At 44.2% G+C, this 22612-nt stretch overlaps 2 protein-coding genes across 5 annotated transcripts in view; one reads left to right on the forward strand and one right to left on the reverse strand.

Moving 5' to 3' along the window:
• IPPK (inositol-pentakisphosphate 2-kinase) overlaps positions 1-5926 on the forward strand; it is a 31358-nt gene extending 25432 nt beyond the window's left edge. For all 3 annotated transcript variants that reach the window (XM_053377630.1, XM_053377632.1, XM_053377631.1), the window contains 2 exons: positions 996-1075; positions 2859-5926. In XM_053377630.1, coding sequence (XP_053233605.1) covers positions 996-1075; positions 2859-3084 — 306 coding nt within the window. In that variant the 3' untranslated portion in view covers positions 3085-5926. The remainder of the gene's footprint in view (positions 1-995; positions 1076-2858) is intronic.
• CENPP (centromere protein P) overlaps positions 5899-22612 on the reverse strand; it is a 163056-nt gene continuing 146342 nt past the window's right edge. For both annotated transcript variants that reach the window (XM_053377640.1, XM_053377641.1), the window contains exons 7-9: positions 9657-9736; positions 8578-8669; positions 5899-6062 (exon numbers count right to left, since the gene is read on the reverse strand). In XM_053377640.1, coding sequence (XP_053233615.1) covers positions 5944-6062; positions 8578-8669; positions 9657-9736 — 291 coding nt within the window. In that variant the 3' untranslated portion in view covers positions 5899-5943. The remainder of the gene's footprint in view (positions 6063-8577; positions 8670-9656; positions 9737-22612) is intronic.

Raw genomic sequence — 22612 nt, forward strand, 5'->3', positions numbered from 1 at the left:
ATTTCTCTGCTGCTTACTAGTGTTGTAGGCTCCAACATGTGGCTCAGTAGAACAGAGGTAGGGTTGTAATGTTGTCAATTACTTGGCTACTTGGAGTACAGTGAAATATTCCATGAAGTCAATGTACCTATACCTGTGTGGCCTACCAGTGGCATAATTTGACAACAGCATGAATACAATCTGATTTTTGCTTGATCAAATTCCCAAACATATATAAATGTACAGGATTGTGTAGAGGAACATAAGACCAATTCATGTGGGTAAGGGGCAGCCTCTGGCATCCATGCAGAGTTGGTGTCTGACCAGGGGAAGGCTTGCATGCATAGGTCTCTCTATATGTATATGTTTCCATTCAGACTGCATGAAAGCCTACACATCGGCTTCATTGGCATAATGTATGGATGTAGGGCTAGGGCCAGCAGCATGCCCTGCTTCCTAATAACTACAGTGGTACCTCGGGTTAAGTACTTAATTCGTTCCGGAGGTCCGTTCTTAACCTGAAACTGTTCTTAACCTGAAGCACCACTTTAGCTAATGGGGCCTCCTGCTGCCGCTGTGCCGCTGCTGCACGATTTCTGTTCTCAACCTGAAGCAAAGTTCTTAACCCGAGGTAATATTTCTGGGTTAGCAGAGTCTGTAATCTGAAGTGTATGTAACCTGAGGTACCACTGTACTTAGATTCCTCTTCCTTGATTAATACAAGAAAGGGACACTTTCATACCCCAGATAATATATGGGTACAATCAACAGTGGCCAGCAGCTGTTTCTGTTATCGTATCAACTGGCAAAATGGAAATGGGGGCAGACCCTTGCAGTATTTATCTATGTGTACAGGAGGTCAAGATTTATACTATTGTTTTGCCACACAATATCTTACGCAGGGGCAATTGTGTGGCAGACATAAGAGGCTGGCTTGCATTTGTGATTGGCTGAGTTAGCATTATAATTCTTAAGTAATTGTCTGTTAGATGAGTCCTGTCTTCATTTTGTTGCAGGTTCAGCAGTACAGAGTTGCAATGACAGCAAAGGACTGCTCCATTATGATTGCCCTCTCTCCTTGTCAGCAGGATGAATGGTAAGATGATCTAGAACAGGGGTGTCTAACTCAAATTCATCGGGGGCCGCATCAGCAGTTTGGTCACCCTCAAAGGGCCGGTTGTATCTGTAGGACTTACAGTACAGGAGAGAAGGGTTCAGGCAGCTGTTGGATCTGTCACATCACAGGATGGCATGCGCTCAATATAAAAACAAGTGGAGGTTTCCTGAATGCATGTAAAGTGGAGGTTTCCTGTATAGAATGGCCAGCACTGCTAGAGGGCAGATGTTCTCTAGCTTGTAGGCTGCCGCGCATGCGCTGAAGAGGCGGCTTTCTTGTGTCAAAAAAAAAGAAGCGAGAATAAAAGGTGAAGGCTGGCGGCCGGCGGCGGCTACACGGGCCACATGATGAGGTCTGGCGGGCCGGATTCGGCCCGCGGGCCTTGTGTTTGACACCCATGATCTAGAATGTTATGCATGCTTCTTGAAGGTTCTCTGTCTGCACTCTTCAGAATGATCGGTATACACTGAAGTTAATGCTGCTTTGGTTCAAATTTTATTGTCCATTGATCATAATTGAAGCTCCAAACCCCATTCAACTAAAAGCATGCAAAAGTGATGATGCCTATGACAGCCTTTATTGAAAACATAGTAATCTATTTTTTAGATGTATTAATAGTACACATAGCTTGGTCAAGAGGTTTGTGACATATTAGAATGCTTGGGGTGACACCCATATGTACTGGCCAATGGGCACTTCTTTCCTTGAGGGGAACTCCTTCATTTTGCCTCTTGCTCTGTCAGCAGTGGCCAGTCATTGATAAGTATGTCTGCTACATTCTCACTCACTTTGCAAAGTTCTGAATGTCTCTAGAAAGGCTCTGGTTTTAATTTAAAATATAATTATGGTAGTTACATTGAAATTTATATATATTTTCAGTTAGGGAAACAGTTAAAACATATAAATAGGGGTTCTTCTGGAAAACCTTGTGTGCACATCTACCAACCACTTAAAGAACTTTACTCAATCAAAATTTACCAGCATAGCTTCTGCTCCCTGCTCCTATGCCAGTAAGGGAATAATGGTAAATTCTTTGTCCCATGAGGATGGGAGTCTCATATTGTGGTTAGGAACTGCACGATGATGCACCTTCCAAGGGACTAGCCATTAATGCTGGTTTCTATCTGCAGTGTCGGGGCACATAAATGAATGGAATACTTGACACATTCCTGTACTGGTATGGTAACACCAGAATGAATGACTTTACTTACCAGGGAATCTTAGAGAAATGCCTCATGGGACCACAGCTATATCATTTACATATCAGAACAAAATTTATGTAACAGGACATACTGCTATATTAACTTCTATGCAGATCTTTATTTCTTCAGATTTAAGACCTAAATGTCTTGGTTTAGGGAAATGATTACTAATACTATATATTCTCCCTGTGTTATAACTGATGCAATATAATCTGGTGAAAATGGTGACTTAAATTTAAGTAAGCAGATTGCTAACATCTCAGTGCAGTTCATTTTTATGGCAGTGTTGGTGGTATAACAATTTAGGGATGCTTGGCATAAACTTAGGTGGAAAATGATCAACATGATCAACTAAATTTTCATTCCACCACATTTTGGACTGGAAAAGCTGTATCTTATTTAAGACCACAGCTACTTCAAAAATGCAGCATCAGCTGAAGCTGGTCATGATTAGGTAATGGGTAAACTTTTTCATGTGTAGAAGATTTTAAAAAGTCCATTGATGTCAGATTTTTTTCTTGGGACAAGAAGTAACTTCTCTTTTTAAATTCAAACTACAGTGCAGTGCAGAGGCCACTGGTTCTAACTTCTAAATCAAGATTCACCTTTTCCGTCTCCGTCTTGGACCTAGACCTTAAGCCATATGAAAGCATTCACCATCAGTACAAACTTGATAGGAAGATAGTAAACTTCTATTTGAAGAACACACAGGCCAAAGACGACTCGGTGATGTCAAATCTCTTGAAAGAAAATGAAGACTGCACACTACTTCTCCATAAAATGTAACTGGCTAAATATTTATCAAACACAGAATGGGAATAATTAAGTTATGTTGGTTTTCTATTATTTTTAGTTGTGCTTTAAATTTATCTGCCTTTCAGAAACACAGAATACCACTCAGACTACCTTGAAGGAATGTATTTATGGTAAAAGAGTTAGACAGACATATGCACCCTACAAACCCTTAGTAAACTGGTTGCTGGGAAAGTAGTTAAGTTTGAATCAAATGACTACTGTATGAAGCAGAGAAGTGAGTATCTTGAATTTAATTCTTCAATGCAGGGAACCAGTGTTCCTATGAGGTTTGCAGATGAAACTTTGCAAACAATAGTATGTGAATTGCTGAATAGCACTTGCTCAAATTAATTATAAAAGTGAACCAGCGCCTATTTAGTTATTAAGCTGGAGAGTGGATATATGGTGCTGCCTAGGTTTTCAGCTTGAATCTTAATATTTTTTAATCTTGTGACAAAATATGAGTTTGGTTGTTTCCAAAAATGGTATTGTAGTGGCCATTCTAAAAAAGCGATTGGAATACATGCGAGTAAACTTACAAAACAAAGGAAACTTAATGATATTGAGAAAAACAGCCTTATCAAACTAAACCAGCTCTTCCTTACTCAAATAGGTGTTGCTTTTAAAAGTTCACTAGAACGATTTAATTATGAAGCTCTTTCAAATGGTCCAGTGTTAACACAATTACATTCAATTGTCCCCCCGCCCCCCGATATTTTTAACTCCATGTAAAGTAACTATACATGTGCCTGATTTATATACAGAAACCTTCCAGTAAAGCAAGCCATCCTGTGTTTTGCTGCTGTGGGAAGCATTTGTGAAGTTAAAGAGTGGCTTTATTATCCCTGCCCATGAGTGATAAGTTTTGTACTTAATATTTTGTTGATTTCCGCCTTCTACATTAAACACCTGCAACTCTCCCAGAGCTGGGTAAAATAAAGTCATTGCTAATTGAGATGTTCCTCAAAGTGAACTCTATGAATTTGAAACTTACCTCACATTAGTTATTAGTTAGCAAGGAGCATTTTCTCTAGAAGTGCCTGTGCATGATTATTACTGTCTCTTACCCTATCTTGCATACAGATAATAGGATATATGCCTCAGGTTTGGCAGGCTGCAGGGCTCATCTGCTCAGACTATTTTCCCACTGTGCTGTGCAATGGCAATAGGCTTCTCTTATTGTATAGGAATATTACTGTTCTTATTCTGGCTGCGTGACTTGAGCCTCTGAATTCAAAATGCTGGAAAGGCAAGTCATGTCATGGGCTTTTTGTAGAACAGGAGAAACTTTCATAGGGGTTGCCTGGGGGCAAGATACTTGAAGTGGGTGAAGGCTATCTGTGAGAAACCCAGATTTTAAGCTGCTTTAGCCATTCAAAAATTAGTATCTATATTCAACTGTAGGCATTTATGTTCTAACTGACATTTTGTGTGTGTCATCAGTGATCCAGTTTATTCATTGTTTTTAAGGTACAGTATCTATCCCTAAAAATCTAAAAGAATACTCTTGCCATTACCAATTAAGCTGCTACAGTTAACATTAAATATAATGGTAACATTTCAAAACTTGTATAATTTGAATACTTGTTCTCATCTTACACAGAACATAATTTTGTTAGTGTCTCTATTCATTCCCATTACTTCTAAAAACTGTCTTGTGGTAGCTGTGCAGCTTAATTATAATATGTGGTTATATAGAGGTTACAGACCTCAATTCACAGGATGTCAAGGAACCCAACTGCAGGTTAAGGCATTTATCTAGAATAAGACTTATAACTAGGTTGAAGTTAGTAAACTGCTATGCCTAATGGTTGGTTACAATCAGTACTTAAATTTGTTAGCTGACTGAAGTGTCAGGTAATATCTTATATCAGGTTTCCTCTTGGTATGTAAAGGTTCTGCAAGGAAGACTGTCATTCCCATATTCCTGAAGCAATAAGCAAAACAAGGCAATGGCACAAATAGATGTGCAGCAATGCTTATTTGATTTTGCATATTCTGGTCAGAACTAACTGATCAGAAGTAGGTAAAATTCTACATTTATAATCTAGGGCCAGGGAGTCAAGTGAGTTAAATTGCTGTTTAAGGGGTTTGCTTGAGGACTAGGTTTCCACCTTTTGAGAACAGCTACAAAGCTTGCTTTTATGCAAATACTGTTGCGGCACTCAAAAAGAGCAGGGAGACCTTTGAAATGGTTGTGCTACTTAACTTGGAAAGCAAAAAAACCGCAAGTACATGGGATAAGTTGTATGTGGGTCAATGATCTTGACCTTGCTATTTTCATTATAAGCAATCCTGGGACTAAAAATAAATAGGTTACATTTTGTAAATTGTAGCTATGCCTTCTGATCCATTGTAAATTAAAATTTCACAATTCTATTTTATGAAAGGTTTGATAAACCTGGTTTTGCCTTTAATCACTGATTGAGGAAAGAAGCAGTTGCGATACTGAGTGAAGTTTTTTGCATCTTGAAACTTCCTTTCATTTAACTTTTCAGTGTCATTTCTAATCTAAGAATCTGTTGCATATACAGCTGTGAACAGAAACTGTCACTTTTTATAAACTTGAGTTTACCAGGTCAATCTGAAGAGGTTCTAGGAAATGCTATTGAAGGGGGGGGGGGGAGAAACCACTTTGATTCAGAAAGTTAACTTTTTAAAAATAAAATTCACTTATCTATTTGGCATTTTGTATTTAAAATGGCTGTATTTATTTGTCATGATGATTTATATATATATATGTGCCATAACTGTACAGATAGCATGTTTTATGGGTTTGATTTCTAAATGAAAAATAACTTAATGTTTATATTCAATAAACTATAGATGCATATTTTATTGTCCTGGTATTCATTTATCATTGCAAAGTGACTTGATAAGTGTTTCAATGCATGCTTGTATTCCAAGCACATGTAGTAGACTTCTGAAGCAGTACGGAGCATCTGATGCAAACTTGTTAGCTTCCACCACTGTAAGAGGAAAAAAATGGAGTTAACAATTCACTTTAAATACTAATAATGACTTGAAATGGTCTAGCACTGCAATTTTGAATGAGGTCCAGAATTTATGCATTCATCTGTATTTAGGAAGAAAATACTTTTTTACATTAGCAGTATACAACCCATTTCTACCTCTGTGTCATTAGGATTTGTACTGTTTCTCAGGTGTGGATAAACTAAGCCTGGCTATGTACTTTTAGTTGCCTACTGGATTACCTATAAGGGGAGGTAGATGGTGGGAGTGCATTCCTGTTATTTCCCTAGAAGTCTGAAGTTTTTGATTATGCTGGTTATGCTACCCTTTGCAAACTGGGAGATGGGCTTGGAAGGATATTTTGGTTTGGTGGCTTGGATACTTTCTTGAAGGGAGGCTCCCTAAAGAAAAGGGGGGGCACTAGAACTATCAGTTCTACCCCAACTGCACAGGCCTATAGGTACACTAAATATATATAGTCTGCTCTCAACATCTAGCATGTCTATCACTGTAGTTATCTTTGTCCTATTCTAAGCTTTGGTAGTTTTAAAGACACTTTGCCTCCACACTCAAGAATGTGGCTTGAGTGTAAGAAAATAAATAGATGAACTAGGTATGCCGTATGAAGTTGCATAGCAGCCTCACAGGGTGAATCAATCCCTGGCTTCTGTATATTACCCCAGGATGGTTTAAATTTTAATTTCCTGATAATGATTTTCAGCGTAAAGTTTGCAGTCCAAAATCGATGTAGGGGGCATCTAACGGATAACTAATAGGATGCATGCCATATCATAATTATCTAATTATAACTTGCCAACTGTTGCAAACATTTAATATTTATAATTTGTATTGCCTCTGTGGCTTTGCCAAACTGCCTAAGGAGCAACACTGCCAGAATTTTCACAGAAGAAAAAGGAAAATGAGGTGTTGAAGACAGGAAATATTGGGCATCTGGCTAAAGAAAATGGTAGTGGTTGAAAATCAGTGGCAGGTCTAAAGAAATTGAGTGGAGAAAAGATGATCTCCCTGTCCCCCCCACTTCTTTTCCATCATTTCCTCACTCCAATGGGGATGAACGAAACCCATCCCCCCACTGATCTACATGGGCTGTGGGTGCGTGTTCTTGCTTTAGGGTCTGACTCTACCCACAGCTAAAATGCAGCCCCCAAGAGCTATCCAGCCTGAAAAGGGGTCATAACTTGGTTAGATGCTTGAACGGGCTGCTGCTTAAAACAAGCAAAATTAGGTCAGTTACTTTTTTATAAAAATAATAAATGTATAATGGAAATTGCAAATATTAATAGCCAAGTTGTAATAAGGGGCAACCATAAACTCTTGAAATGTGTGTTCATTATTTGCCATCTCTGAAATTTCTTGTCAGATTGGCTAGTCTCTGTGTCACAGAGATTCCACTCCTTCAATACAGGAGATTTATAATTAATATTTTTGCTCTTCTGGATAAATGCCAAACAAACTTGATGTTTAGTTCACACTACTCAATACCAATATTCAAGCATTTCTAAATTTGGGGACAATTCAAACAAAATATGGAGAAAATCAGCTATTGGTTGAAAGTAATTAAACCCTGTAGGTCTTGAATGTCTGTTTATGTAGGAAGTTTGGCAAGATGAGAGCCTATACTGAGTGAAGTGAAAACTTGCAACCCAGTATCTCCCCCCCCCCATTAGTTGTAAATTGATAGGTAATGAATGGGACAATTATCCTTTACAATTCTTTACTAAAAATCAGACTTTCAAAAGGGGTTTCAGGTCCCCAGCCTTACATTCTCAGTTGAAAATACTGAAACTGAGAGAAGTAAACTGGTTATTTGGTGGCTTAAAGAATTTCCTTCTTGGACTACCTCCCTAAACTGTGTAGTATTATAGTGGATCCAGTGGAGATTACTCCCCTTAAACAAGAAAGACACAAATGAAGCAGTAGTCAAGGCTTCATGCGTACTACTATCACAGCTGTATTTTGATCTGATAGCCTACAGGGAATAACAAGGGCCAAGAAGCAGGAGGAAAGTAGCTGAACATCACATACCAACTGAACTAGCCAGCAAAGTCTTTGTAGGCATTTAATAAACAGATGCGGATTTTGTTGAACTACATATTATATGCAAGTGTGACATACTAAACCCATTGGGGGCTTCATTAAACTAAACTGAGCTAATCTCAGCAAGCTGAAGCTTGGGGCAGAGAAGCAGGAAGGGTGTGTGTGTGTGTGTGTGTGTGTCTCCAAGATGCTTTTTCTTTGCAGAGAAAAGGCTAAATAAGTTGCTTTCTATTTAAAACAAAGCGAACGAGGACTTTATTCTTGTTATTAATATGTATTGTGTAGTTCGTCTTTAAGTGCTGCCAAAAGAATACTGTTATCAAGACAATGAATGTTTTGCAGGATGTACTTTCAGGAATGCAAAGCAAGAAGACTTTCAGAGAGAGCATGAAGCTGGAATTAAATGGTTGGAACAAGGAAAGAAATACTTTATACAGTACTGTGTAAGCATACCTGACATTGGTATTTTGGGGAGGAGATCCAAGACTGGTGTAACTTTTCCTCCTTCATCTACATATATCTTCCAAACAATAATTAACTCAAGTCTATAAAAGGCAAATGATATTAAATGTCAGAGCTTCAGAGGTCAAATTCTGTATTGCAAAAAACTCTGCAGTTAGCAAATACACACTACTAGGTGTATGTATACCTGCTGCTGCAGAATTTCTGATGCTAAGGAAGAATGTTATTTTGCTCTTAAGTCTTTTTCAGCCTTTTCTCTTCGGGCTGCTGCTTTCAGAGGCAGGAAAACCCTACAGTTACCCCTTCAAGAGACGTGCCTGGTACCAATTGTGTAGTTGCTAAACACACTTTTGTACACCAGGACTACCACCTCAACCATATCCTGCTAAGGCACATTAATGCTGGGCAAGCTCAGTTGCAATGAAAGCAATTTCCTGTTCCAAGACTTACCTACCTATTGCAATTTATTCATGTAAAGGAAGGTTGGCTCATAGGAGAAGTGCACTATGGAATATGGAAGGGCACTTACAATGACTGAGTTGTCAAACAAAATAATGAAGGGTGCGTACTTTCTGGTACTAGACTTTTATCATGGCCTTGAGGCCTTTATAAGAAATGCTAGAAATTGTAAATCCACTTTGAGGATTTCAACATCTTTTTAGCGAAGACTATGAACCAAATCATTAATTTACTTTCAAATGTTGAAGCAGGTAAAGTTATGAAACTCACCTTAGTCTGCATTTTGAAGAAATGCATTTTGCAGATTCTAAAGAGATTTTATTTTGAGAAATTTCCCCTGCTAAAATATGTGTTCCTGCTCAATCAATAATATTTCTATTGCCATCAGTTTCAAGTACAGCAAATTGTGTCATCATGTTTCAATACTGTGAACCTTTGAAAAACTACCACCACTTTTCCATTATGTCAGTTTCTATGCAGTTGCTGCCTTGGCCTCCTTTGGAAGGAAGGAAAGGCTGTAAACAGAATAAATAAATAAATTCCACTTATAATTTATAACTATGACCATTCATCAACAACTTTCATTAATGTGTATCATAAAGCTTCCTTACCCAGGAAGGTTAGCACTTCTTAAGATCATGTAATCTCCAGATGATCCTTCGGGAAGTACTACAACATCAGGATACTTGTTCTATTAAATGTAAAAAAAGACAATACTATAGCCAGTCTGTAAAGATATTAATAGTACAATCCTACTGATAAGCCAAATATTAGTTATAGCCTGCCTGCCCCCCCCCCGGAAGTATACATGAGTTGAGATTCAATATGAAGTAATATTGAGTAGACTCTGGACACTGATGATGATCCAACAATTGTGATTTTCAGGTAATTATTATACTTGCATATGTTCTGAAAAATTGCTGAAGACAGAGAGGCTAGGGCCTAGCATAGCAAAAGATCTACATCTAAGTCCTAATGCCAGCTTCTCTGTTGGAAGATGGGGTCCCTGCTGCAGGCGGCCTCCCTGCCTTCCAGGCCACCTATTACCAACTGCCCTGTGAGAAGATACAAGGAGGAGACAGACATCAGATGCCTGCTCCAGACGCACTCATTTTGTTTGGCTTTTTACATATCAATTTGCATTTCATAAAAGTTGTAAGCTGTTCTGAGGACTCCAGTTGAAAAGGAGTTATTTACATCTAGTAAATAAATACAATTCTGAACATAAGGGCAATGTAGGAAAGTTGTGATAAGCCAGCTTAGACTGCTTGTCCATCTATTCCATTACTGTTTCATCTGACTGGTGGTTTATCTCCAGAGTATCAGGCAGGAGTCTTCTGTTATCTGCTACCTTATTCCTTTTATTGAAGATGCCAGGGATTGAATCTGCCCCTTTCAGTATGCATAGCATGTGGTCTACCACCAAGTTATGATCTTTCTAGATTGAACATAGATTCAGCCTGGTAGTGAGAAGGAACATCTTTTTGGAAGCCTCTTTATGAGGCCTCCCTCTCCAGGACTTAGGATGATCTGAGGCAGCAGATACTTGTGAAATGTAGTTCCCCAAGGCATCTGTGCCCATGGTTTGAACTAGAATTCCAGGGCCTTCTGATGGGTAACGTGTAGTGTGCACAGATGATGATACAACAATTGTGATTGCACAAAAGACCACTTGAAGAAAAATTCTTAAGGGTTGGACATAATGAGACAAGGTGATTTTTTGCCAGTGCCTCGTGCAACCCTCTGGTATGGCCTCCCCACAACCCTCTGTAGCAGGTTTTAGTTGGGCATTGGGGGCTGTAGGGAAATTGGCAAATATGGCCTCCCCACTTTTCCTCCAACAGAGTTGTTCAGTTAGTGGATTTCCACTCTCACCAAGTCTGGATTTAACAATATAAAAACAACTATCTGACTTTAAGATAGGGCTGAAGGCAGCCCTGTTTAGGGAAGTTTTTAATGTTTGATGTTGTCACTTTTTTATTAATATTCTGTTGGGAGCCGCCCAGAGTGGGTGGGGTATGTATCTATGTATAAATAAATATTACCATACACCCACATTCACTGGAAAAAAGTCCAAGTACAGCAGACTGTTTCTGCTATGATAAAAAAACCCTTTCCATTATTCTTTATTTTGTGTCCAAGTAAGAGGAAGCAAATACTTCTACAGGGAACTTTATATGAGTGTCATGAAATGAATTCTCATATAATTACTTGTGTGTGTATTAGATCACTTTCAGTTTACCATGCTTGCAGAGAACTTTGAATTGCATCCTTTTTTTTACACTGTACAGTACTTGGATTTATATCCTGATCATATAAACAAACAAACTGAAGTGATCACTGGAGCTATTATTCCTGAGTAACTGCTGCATTAATAAGCATGATCTAAGCTGAAGATCCTCAAATTGCTATGATGTGTTTACAAAAAAACCAACCCACATTACAAACAAACAAACAAACCACTTTCTTCCTGCTTGATATTTGGCTGGTTTACAGAGTAAGAAATCTTGTGAAATGTGAAAAGAAACTAGTTTAAATTAGTTTACACAGATCAAAGCAGGAAGAGAATAAATGGTAGTGATAAAGGGTCAGGATGTTTCTTTGAAGTGCACTGGAGACAAATCATTTTGCAAGATCCTATCTACATCTGGCAAACAGAAATCGCTACCACATGCTCCCTTTTATTGTTGCTTGGGAATACAATACATTAAACTGGGATCTCAGTGTAATGTGCGGACCTTGCTGCTGGAATCCATATGAACAAGAAAAACAAAAGATCTTGCACTGAACTGAGTAGTGACAAGAGATTTATTACAAAAAAGGCAGATAATTAGTATGGTATTTTACTACAGTGAGAAAAGAATGGAAGATTATGATGCAAAATTATGATGCTCAGTACCTAGGCCCAGGGAAGTCCACCCTTCCCTCTTCCCAATAAAACACAGCAAACTGCAGTATGCATATGATTTTGTGACATATTCAAATTGTGGTTACCTAAGTCGTCAGATTTGGGTCATGATCTAGAGGTGTTTATGTACTGGACTTTTCCAGTACATGAGGAGTTTCCTCCTCGGCAGAGTCTTCTATAGAACCCCCAGTGTTTGGAATTTGCTTACAGAAACTTCCACTGACAACACAGACTATTTTTGCAAAGGCTGTAGGCAAATAAAATGCTAGACTTCTTGTCAGCGCTGCCCAAGGTCCCAGCTCACACAAGACCAACGCTGCTTCTTGCTCAAGTTTAAAAGTCTTTATTGAAGTTCAGTCTCATTTCCAGACGTGCAGCGCGCAACGCTACATCTATCCGTCAGACCGTAGAAGTCCCATCTGAATCTCCGCCCCCCTGACACCAGCTTAAGATTCTAGCTTTACTCCACCTTTTCCTCTGTTCCTTCTTTCTCTGGGTCCTTCTGCTAGTCGGAGTCTCTGCCCTCCGAGATTCTTCTGACGCTGATTCTCCCGACTCCTCCCCCCCCCTCTTTCGGGCTTTAGGACCTGGCTCCCAATCCGGGTTTTCTGCTGTCCCGCGCTCCTCCACATTTGAACTTGGCGCGCGCGCGCAGCCTCCCACTTTCCTTCTGACCGTTACACTTGTGTCACTGCTCCCCCTTTCGGGGAGGCTAGCTGGACCTGGCCTTCCCTCCTTCTCCCCACTCCCCGATGGAGGAGAAGATGGTCCTGACTCACGTGACTCTTCCCCCCCACTGTGCTCTGGTGGGGAAACTGGCCCTACTCCTCCGCTACTCCTTTGGGACTCCCCTCTGGTTCCTTGTTTATGGATCGTCCCCTCTGGGATTCGCCTCGCCCTTACCATAGGCGCCCTCTCCTGGGAATCTTCTGATTCGCTGGAGAAGCTCATGGAATCTCTCGGTCCACTGTCATATTCCCCTACGCTCCCCTCTGATTCCTCTCCTCCGCTCTCTATCTGCTCTCTCCCCTGCTCTTCTGCTCCTGAGCCTCTGACATCCATCCCCCCCTCGAAGCCCCCCCTTCCCCCCTCCCCCTCTTCGGGTGTGGGTTCCAGGTGCTCCAGCGCTGGGGGTGTGAGTGCTGGCTTCTGTTCTCTCCCCCTGGTGTGCAACCGGCCCGCGGGATCAGGCCCCCCCACGATGGGTTCGTCGACGTCGACTTCCCCTGCTTCCATTTCTCTGCTGTCGTGCTCAAAACCAAGATCCTCCCCCCACACGTCCATGTCCTCCTCTCCACCCGGTCCCTCGGGTGAGGCTGTGTGCAAGGGCCCCCTCAGCAGTTCCCTGCTCCACCCCACTTCTGGTTGAGTGTCCCACCAATAGGAGCGGTCCGTGGCAAACCCCGAGAGCGACCCCTCCGGGGAGCTCATCCCCGGCGTCGGCTCCTCATCTGAGGAGAAACCTTGGAACGTGCTGGCTGACAGTGTGGGTGTGAAAAGCCAGTCGTCGAAATACTCCGCCGGCATGGGTCTGTGTGGGAAGATCGAATGGAACTCGTCTTTGAGATAGTGCTCCTCCACGGCGTAGCAAGGCACCCACTCGTTGGCGCTGGCCGGAGTACCCTCCCTGGCGAGGAGATATTCAACTCCCTCTTCCCCCCATCTGGAGTCCAAAATCTCTGTGACCTCGTTGAGTGGCGTCGCCCTCTGTGGTCCCTCCCCTGTTGGCGATGGGCTACGTGGAGCTGGTGCGTTCCCTGGCGCCTGAAACCTGTGGGGCGCCTTGTAAGGCGTGAGCACTGACCTGTGAAAGACTGGGTGCATTCTGGAGCCCTCCGGGAGTGTCAACCGGTAGGCCACTGGATTGATTTGTGCCGCGACCTGGTAAGGTCCCAGCTGCTTGTGTCCTAGCTTCCTCTTAGCTAGCGTTCTGGCCGGCACTGCCTGAGCTGCTAACCAGACCCAGTCCCCTACCTGTATGTCTTCCCCAACCCTCCTGTGCCTGTCTGCCTGCATCTTGTAGGCGTGTTTCGCGAGTTCCAAGTGCCTTCGGAGTTGCTCATGGACCTCCTGTAACTCTGCGGCTAAGTGCTCTGCCCCCCGTGGCTCCCCCTCTGCCTCGGTCTCCAACCCCGGGAAGGTTCTGGGGTGGCGCCCATTGTTGGCGAAGAACGGTGTCACCCCTGTAGACCCGTGCTTCGTGTTGTTGTAGGCAAACTCGGCTAGCGGTAGGTAGTCCACCCAGGTCGAGGGCTGTTGATTGGCGTAGCATCGCAGGTACTGCTGCATGATGGCGTTGACCCTCTCCGCTTGTCCGTTGGTCTGCGGGTGTCTTGCCGACGCTAAGTTGATCTTGACGTTCAGGATGCCCAGCAGCTTCTGCCAAAAGTTCGAGATGAATTGGCGACCCCGGTCGGACAGGATGGACCGCGGCAGGCCGTGAGCTTTGAAAACGTGGTCTATGAACAGCTTGGCGGTCTGTTCCGCTGTGGCCACCTTCGCGCACGGAATGAAATGCGCCATCTTGGTGAAGAGGTCTACGACCACGAGTACCGCTGTTTTGCCGCGCGAACTGGGCAGATCTGTAACAAAGTCCAGGGCCACTTTCTCCCATGGTTCGAGCGGCGTCTGCAGCGGTTCCAGCAGACCCGCCGGCTTCCTGTGTACTGGCTTGGCCCTTTGGCAGGTGTCACACCTGGAAACGTAATCCGCAACTTCTCCCCGCACCTTGGGCCACCAAAAGTCCCTGGTGACTAATTCCGCCGTCTTGTCCTTGCCGAAGTGCCCAGCGCTGGGCGCGTCGTGCAGCTGCTGCAAGACTCTCGCGCGAAGGTCGTCTCCCGGTACGTAGAGAGCCCCTTTGCGGAGGAGTAGTCCGTCGCGTATCTGGAACTCGTCGTCCCTCGCTGTGCCGTTTCGCACCTCCTCCATCTTGGATTGCGCAAACGAATCCGCCTGTAGCGCACGACGGACTGCGTCCAGGTCCACTGCGGCTGAAGCGCACGCCCACACCTCTGGTGCGAAAATGTGTTTGGCCGCTGCCGGTGCCGCTTCCTCGAGATACTGCGGCTTCCTGGATAGCGCATCCGCCATGACGTTGTTGTCTCCCGGGATGTATTCTATCCGGAAATCGAAATCTGCAAAGAACTCCGCCCAGCGGATGTGTCTCTGGTTCAGGAACTTCGCCGTGCGCCAGTACTCCAGGTTCTTGTGGTCCGTGCGAACCTGCACTGTGTGTCTGGCTCCGACGAGGAAGTGCCGCCACGCCTTGAAAGCAGCATGAATGGCCAGCAACTCCCTGTCCCAGATGGTGTAGTTCTGCTCCGACGTGCTGAGCTTCCTGGAGTAGAATGCGCACGGTCTCCAGTCCCCTTGCGGATCTTGCTGCAACAGGACCGCCCCCACCGCTCTGTCCGAGGCGTCCGTTTCAACCCTCATCGGTTTGCTGGGGTTTACGTGTAGCAGCTGTTCTTCGGACGCGAAGAGACGCTTGAGCCTCCGAAAGGACTGCTCCGCCTGGTCCGTCCAGGTGAACTTCTTCTTCTTGGAGCTGAGGGTGTCCGTGATGGCTGCTGTCTCCTTCGCGAACCCCTTGATGAACTTGCGATAAAAGTTGGCGAAACCGACGAACTTCTGGACCTCCTTCCGGTTGCGCGGGCTCTTCCAGTCCAACACTGAGCGGACCTTGGCGCTGTCCATGGCAAGTCCCTTGTCGGACAGCTTGTAGCCCAGGAAATCCACCTCTGTCGTGTCGAACTGGCACTTCTCCAGTTTGGCGTAAAGTCTGTGCTCCCGTAGTCTTTGCAGGACCTCCTTGACGTCCTCCTCGTGCGCCTCCTGCGAGTCCGAAAAGATCAGGATATCATCTAAGAAGCAGACGCACTTCTTGTAGAGGAGTCCCGCTAGCACGTGGTGCATGAAAGCTTGGAAACAATGGGAGCCATTTTGGAGACCAAACGGCATGACTCTGTATTCATAGGTTCCTAAAGGCGTAAACATGGCTGTCTTCCACTCGTCGCCCTCCCGCATGCGTATAAGGTTGTAGGCCCCTCGTAGATCCAACTTGGTGAAGATCCGCCCCTTCCTCACCGTCGCGAGCAGGTCGTCAATTTTGGGCATGGGGAATGCTGTGGGCTTTGTCCTGGAATTGATGATTCTATAATCCACTATGAGCCTCCGTTCGGGCGTGTCTCTCTTCTTCACGAAAAACACGGGACTGCCCCCCACTGCTTTGGATTCCCGGATGAATCCCCGCTTCAAATTGCGATCTATGAACTCCCTGAGTTCTTGCATTTCGTCTTCAGACATGGAGTACAGTTTCCCAGTCGGCAGCGTCGCCCCTGGCAGGAGGTCAATCTTGCAGTCGTAGGGTCTGTGGGGAGGCAGCTTGTCTGCTTCCTTCTCGCAGAAGACTTCCAAAAAGGCCTTGTACTTGTTGGGCACCGCTTGCACCATGCCTAGGTGTAGCTGCGGTGCATCCTCTTGCCCCTCCTCTTCCTGGCAGGTCTGGATGCAATGCGCTGCGCAGTAGGAAGAGCAGAAGGTCAATTGCCGCTGGTACCACGCTAATGCCGGGCTGTGCCTATCCAGCCAACTCATGCCCAACACTATGGGCGTGTCCGACAGGTGAGTGACGTTGAAACTGATGACTTCACGGTGGTTCCCAATTTGCATCACCAGAGGCGGTGTCTGCTGTACCACCTCTCCTCCCAGTATCTTCCTGCCATCTACTGTGACAACATTTAGGGGCGTCGTGGCTGGCAGGAGTGCTATGCGATGCTGCTTGACGAAGTCCAACCCTACAAAGTCTGCGTTGCTACCAGAGTCAATGGTAATAGGGACCTCCAGGGTGAGCCCATCGGGCAGCTGGAGCGATGCAGTGAGTTGCACCACTGGTTTGGGTGGGAGGGGGTCCGTGGGCTGCAAAATCTCTGGGGACTGCTTCACTGACTCGCCTGGTTGAGCCCCAGTGCCTCTGTCTCCAACCAGGCTCCTCCGTTTCCCTGGGGCTGCTCCTCCTGCTGAATTGCTCCTTTAACAGTTGCTGAGGCTGCAGTGTGCTTCTGGAGCCTCTGGGGACACTCTTTGGCCATGTGCAGTGCACTGTCGCAGATGTAACACTTCCTGCTCCCTCTAGGAGCCTTCGCCTTGACTGCTCCTGGTGTTTGGGCTCTGCTTGCTGTCTGAGCCCTTGCACCTCCGATTTCCATTGGCTCCTCCCCCCTCATCAGAGCAGGCGTGGACTGAGCGCGCTCTGTCTCTCTGGGTAGGAAGGGAGTCGTTCTAACTGACGTGTTTGCTCTTCCCCCCTGCTCCCTGCTCCACGGGCGTTCTTCCAGGCGCACCCCAATTGCGAGCGCCCTTTGGACAACTTCTGTTGTATTTTGGGGTCTCTCTCCCCTCGCCAGCTCATCTTTCACGGCTCCATTCAGCCCCTCCCAGAACAGATCCCTGACGGCAGCTGAGTCCTTCTGCCAGCCCAGCACATTTACTAACCCAAAAAAGCGGGAATGATACTGGCGCACTGTCGCTTTTCCTTGCCGCAATCCATGCATTTCCCTTCTAGCGACATCCACATCCACCATTGATTTAAAGCAAGCGTCCATGGCTCCAATAAAGGCGCTTGAATCTTTGAGGGCGGGGTCATTTTCGCGTAACAAGGTTCGCAGCCACGACTTAGCTTCCCCATGCAGATGAGTGATTATGAAACCCACTTTCTCCTCCTCATCTCTAAAATCTTTCCGAAGCAAATTGAGCGCGAAAACTACTTCTGCTCTGAAGTTAGGGTACTGCTGCAGGTTCCCGTCAAAATGGGTCACCAGGCTTGCCCCCCTTTTCCCGAGGGCAACTCCCTCCGGCTTGGCTCCCAGCTGCCCCTCCTTTCCCCATTTGTCCCACCTGGCTTGCAGATCCTGGCAGAGCGCAGCTGTTTCTCCTTCTTTTTTCTTAGACGCAGCCAATTCTGCGTAGAGCGTTGACACCGCTTCCTGCAATTGCTTGATTTTTTCCTCTGTAGTCATCTTTGCCTATCTTCGTGAGCTTGCAGAGTTTTTAGGTGATGGGACTTACTGTCAGCGCTGCCCAAGGTCCCAGCTCACACAAGACCAACGCTGCTTCTTGCTCAAGTTTAAAAGTCTTTATTGAAGTTCAGTCTCATTTCCAGACGTGCAGCGCGCAACGCTACATCTATCCGTCAGACCGTAGAAGTCCCATCTGAATCTCCGCCCCCCTGACACCAGCTTAAGATTCTAGCTTTACTCCACCTTTTCCTCTGTTCCTTCTTTCTCTGGGTCCTTCTGCTAGTCGGAGTCTCTGCCCTCCGAGATTCTTCTGACGCTGATTCTCCCGACTCCTCCCCCCCCCTCTTTCGGGCTTTAGGACCTGGCTCCCAATCCGGGTTTTCTGCTGTCCCGCGCTCCTCCACATTTGAACTTGGCGCGCGCGCGCAGCCTCCCACTTTCCTTCTGACCGTTACACTTGTGTCACTGCTCCCCCTTTCGGGGAGGCTAGCTGAACCTGGCCTTCCCTCCTTCTCCCCACTCCCCGATGGAGGAGAAGATGGTCCTGACTCACGTGACTCTTCCCCCCCACTGTGCTCTGGTGGGGAAACTGGCCCTACTCCTCCGCTACTCCTTTGGGACTCCCCTCTGGTTCCTTGTTTATGGATCGTCCCCTCTGGGATTCGCCTCGCCCTTACCATAGGCGCCCTCTCCTGGGAATCTTCTGATTCGCTGGAGAAGCTCATGGAATCTCTCGGTCCACTGTCATATTCCCCTACGCTCCCCTCTGATTCCTCTCCTCCGCTCTCTATCTGCTCTCTCCCCTGCTCTTCTGCTCCTGAGCCTCTGACACTTCTTCAAACAATGAATATAAAAAGAAGGGTTTTCTCAAATGTTTTCCAACCTTAACTTGAATGGTCAGCAACTGAGCTGGCAAAGGAAGGTGAAGGGCAGACAAAGAAAGGGAACCCACAACAACCCACAATGGTTTTCTCATGGTTATTTTCAGAAATCTTATTCCAGTACGGAACAAACTGGATGGTTAAAGAAAAGAACAAGGATCAAAGGAAGGAAAGAAGGATAGCATTTTTCTTTGGCTGGTATCTCAGCTGAGGGCCTGTAGTCAAGCACTGAATAAGTCTTGCTGCATCAAGTCCTGCTGGACTAAGCTGTTTTTTATCTTGTATTTTATTCTGTGAACTTCCCTGAGATCTTTTGATGAAGGGCTGTATATTTTTCCCCTTCAGACCTTGTTTCCTTCCTGTGCCCCCCCAATGCTATCTGAGGTTCTGCCGCCCTAACAAAAGCCTGCCCCCTAACAAAAATCCTGGCCACGCCCATGCCCCCTCCCAGTCCTACCGGTAGAAAGGTAGCTATTTAAATGTTTTCTTTGTAAATTATGACTGGTAGCCACTGGTAGCCTTATCCTCCATGAATGTGCCTAAATCTCTTTTAAAGCCATTCAGGTTGATATAAATCATAACATATTTAAGAATGAATTCCACAGTAACAGTGCATTGTATTTTTTTTATTTATTTGTTTACGGCTATTAGCCCATAAAATATGTACAAACATAAAAACACAGAGACATAAAAACTGATATATCCGACAACAGAAGGTGAACACCACGATGCAAGGGTGGGTCATTGAGCAGAGCCAAATGACAGCTTGGGGCCAGGAGAGCTCCAGGGGACGGATCACAGGAAAAGGGAAACTGAAGACGAAATCCGACATGCACTCTCATCATAACAGTCCGATTAGTTTTGCTGTTGTTGTTGTTTTTTGGTGGTTTTTGAGTGTGAGATAACCGCATTCAGGAATCTCGCCACCTGCAGAGTTACAGAAGGATCTGTATCCTGCAAAAGCAGTGCGGTGTGTGACATTGTATTTCCTGTTAACTGTCCTGAAACTTCCAATGTACAGCTTCACTGGATGACCTCAGCTTCTGCTATCATGAGAGACTGAAAACTTCTATGTACTTTTTCACAGCATTCCTTATTGTCTGTTTCCATTTCTTTTGTCAAAGTTTGTATTTCTTTTTATTCCCTACATTTAGACAAAACTTCTATTTTTCAAAGGAAGCCTTATTGTGCCCAGATAGCTCCCTTTACTCTTTGTGGCCCTGGTCTGCAGTATACATTCTAGCTGAGTAGAGTATCTAACAAGAATTACAGAGAAATTTGACCTGTTTCACTTTCCCTTTCAGCTTCCTTTTCTGAACTCAAAAGTTACTGGACTTCCTTGGCAATTTCCCCACATAAATATGTGTTGAACTTGATAGCACTGGGGTCATTATTAGTTTAATAGCACTTACATCTCACACCAAGTCCTGGGCATAAGCCATAAATAATTAAAAACCTAGCTACAGCTTTCAGACATTGGTTACTTTGGATGATTTTTGCAACTTCAACTTCCTTGACATGTTCCTAAGACAAAGGAAATGGATTCCCCAACAAAAAGATCTAGAATATTCACAGGGCATTTTTCAACAGAGATTCACATGTTGACAACCTCCATTCTTAGAAGTCCTGGATAAAAAAATATGATTGTGTTAGGATTTCCTCACAGGAATGGAAAAACTTTCATATCCAAGGTGAAAAGCAATCACTCATCTTTTAATGTTTCTACACCTTTGGGAGATAACAAAGAAATATCTGTGGTCCACATTTGATGAAACAGAATTGAAGATTTCCAATAAGACACATGTTTCAGTTTAGCACACAGACAAACCCAGCTGTGGTATGCATATTTGTTCCAAACAACTTTTGAAACTGTCAGTTTTGAGAGAGATCCTGCCCTTTTAAGGTCTGCATAGAAGGGAGACTTCTATGATGTCCATCTTTATCCATCACTGCAAGTTGATGGGAAGACCTGTAGCTAGTGAAGTTCTCCTGTCAGCATAGAAAATGTGATTCTGAAAGAAGACATATCAGTCATTGCAACACTGTAGTTGGAAAAGCCACCCCTAGATGCTTTTAGGTCTCGGCCTGGACAACCTACCCAGAGCTTGTTCCAGATCTCATGTAACTGTCCTCAATTTCTTGTTCCCTTTCAGAAGATGCCATACAGTCTGCAGAAGCTGCATATTGATGTGACACCTATCTCTTCTCACCTACCTTCCACTAGCTGCTGTCGAGACAATAATACTATTGAGCAACAACTAATTTAACTTATTGCTAATTTAACTTATTAGGCTCTGGCTCTTAAACTCCTGGATGCTCTAGGAACACCTAGCTATAAAAATAATGTTCTAAACATTTTGCTAGTGCCAGGAGAAAGCATTTTCAGGCGGTGTATATTATTTTCTCACTCACCCAAACTGAAAGCCTAAAACTGATATCCAGTAATTAGAGCACACTGCTTATAAGCTTGATGTGGGACATGTGGTTGGGTGTCCTTCCTCTTATATAGACTGCTGAAAGCAAATAGCTGAGTAGTAACTTATCATGGTGTACACACAAGGGATATCTGGTAAGTGTGTACTCTTCTGGAAAGTGGCGACTCATCTCTTGTCAGGAGAATACAGATGACTGGTGGTCACATACAGTGTGGTCAATTATCATTTGGTAAATGATCACCTATATTCACCCCCCTCTGCAGATGCAGAACAACCAGAAGAAGGGCGATGGAGAAGAATCATCAACAGAGACTGCTTTCCAAAGTTAGACTCAGCTGTCATATGTGTGAAGGCATGCAGGCCTCTGTTGAACAACTCCACTTAGGCAGATGAGAACACTTTCCTAATCCCTTTCAATCGCATTGATCTTACAGTGGATTGGACTTTGCTTAAAACAGGTGGTTAACCTTTGGCTTGCCAGATGTTGCTGGGCTGTAGCCCATGCTGGCTGGGGCTGATGGGAGTTTGAGTCTAGTAACAGCTGGATGGCCAAGATTAGCCACCCCTAAATTAAAGGGAAATTTTCCATCCAATAAATCTGTGACCTAACTAAATAAAGGAGAAATGGGAAGCTAAACTTTAAAAACAACACTGTGAATGCTTCACAATCCATGAAAAATATGTTTCTCTAGTTTCAGTGCCAATTGTATTACAGTTTCAAGGACTTTTTAAAGGGTAGGCAACTGATTCATTCTACAACTCAGCTGGGTTAAAAAAAGTGCATGTCAGACACCTCAGAATGTACACCGTTTTTGTTATTGGAGTAGATGAGGAAATGGAAAGTATTTTTGGTTGAACCAAACACTTCACTTCATTTGAAAATCCATTATTTTTCCAGGATCTGGTTATATTTTGTAGCAAGTTAAGAGTTTAAATGGATGTTCCTGGGATTTTAGAAACATTAAGTAACTGCCCTGTCTGGAATTGTTTTCCAAGTCTCACAAGCACTGTCAGCTACAACAGATGCCAAAACCAAACTGACTGAGTAAGAACTTTAGTTTGTACTTGCTAGTTGATTTTTTATTTTTTATTACCTTTGTGCCTCTCCCACTCCCAACATAAAAGTTGTGTAAAATGTAGAATCTATTGAGTTGGAGATTTTTGCATAATTGTAACATAATCCCAGGGTATATTCTGGAGGCACACGAAGCCACCATCTTGCTGAAGATGAGCAAGCAAGATAGAAAAGCACCTGGAATTTACGTGTATACTTTGGGTCCTTGGTGATGTGATTGGCAAATCACATCACATTGGGTTCCTTGA

The sequence above is a fragment of the Podarcis raffonei genome, chromosome 2, assembly GCF_027172205.1.
Source record: "Podarcis raffonei isolate rPodRaf1 chromosome 2, rPodRaf1.pri, whole genome shotgun sequence".
Classification (NCBI taxonomy): domain Eukaryota; kingdom Metazoa; phylum Chordata; class Lepidosauria; order Squamata; family Lacertidae; genus Podarcis; species Podarcis raffonei.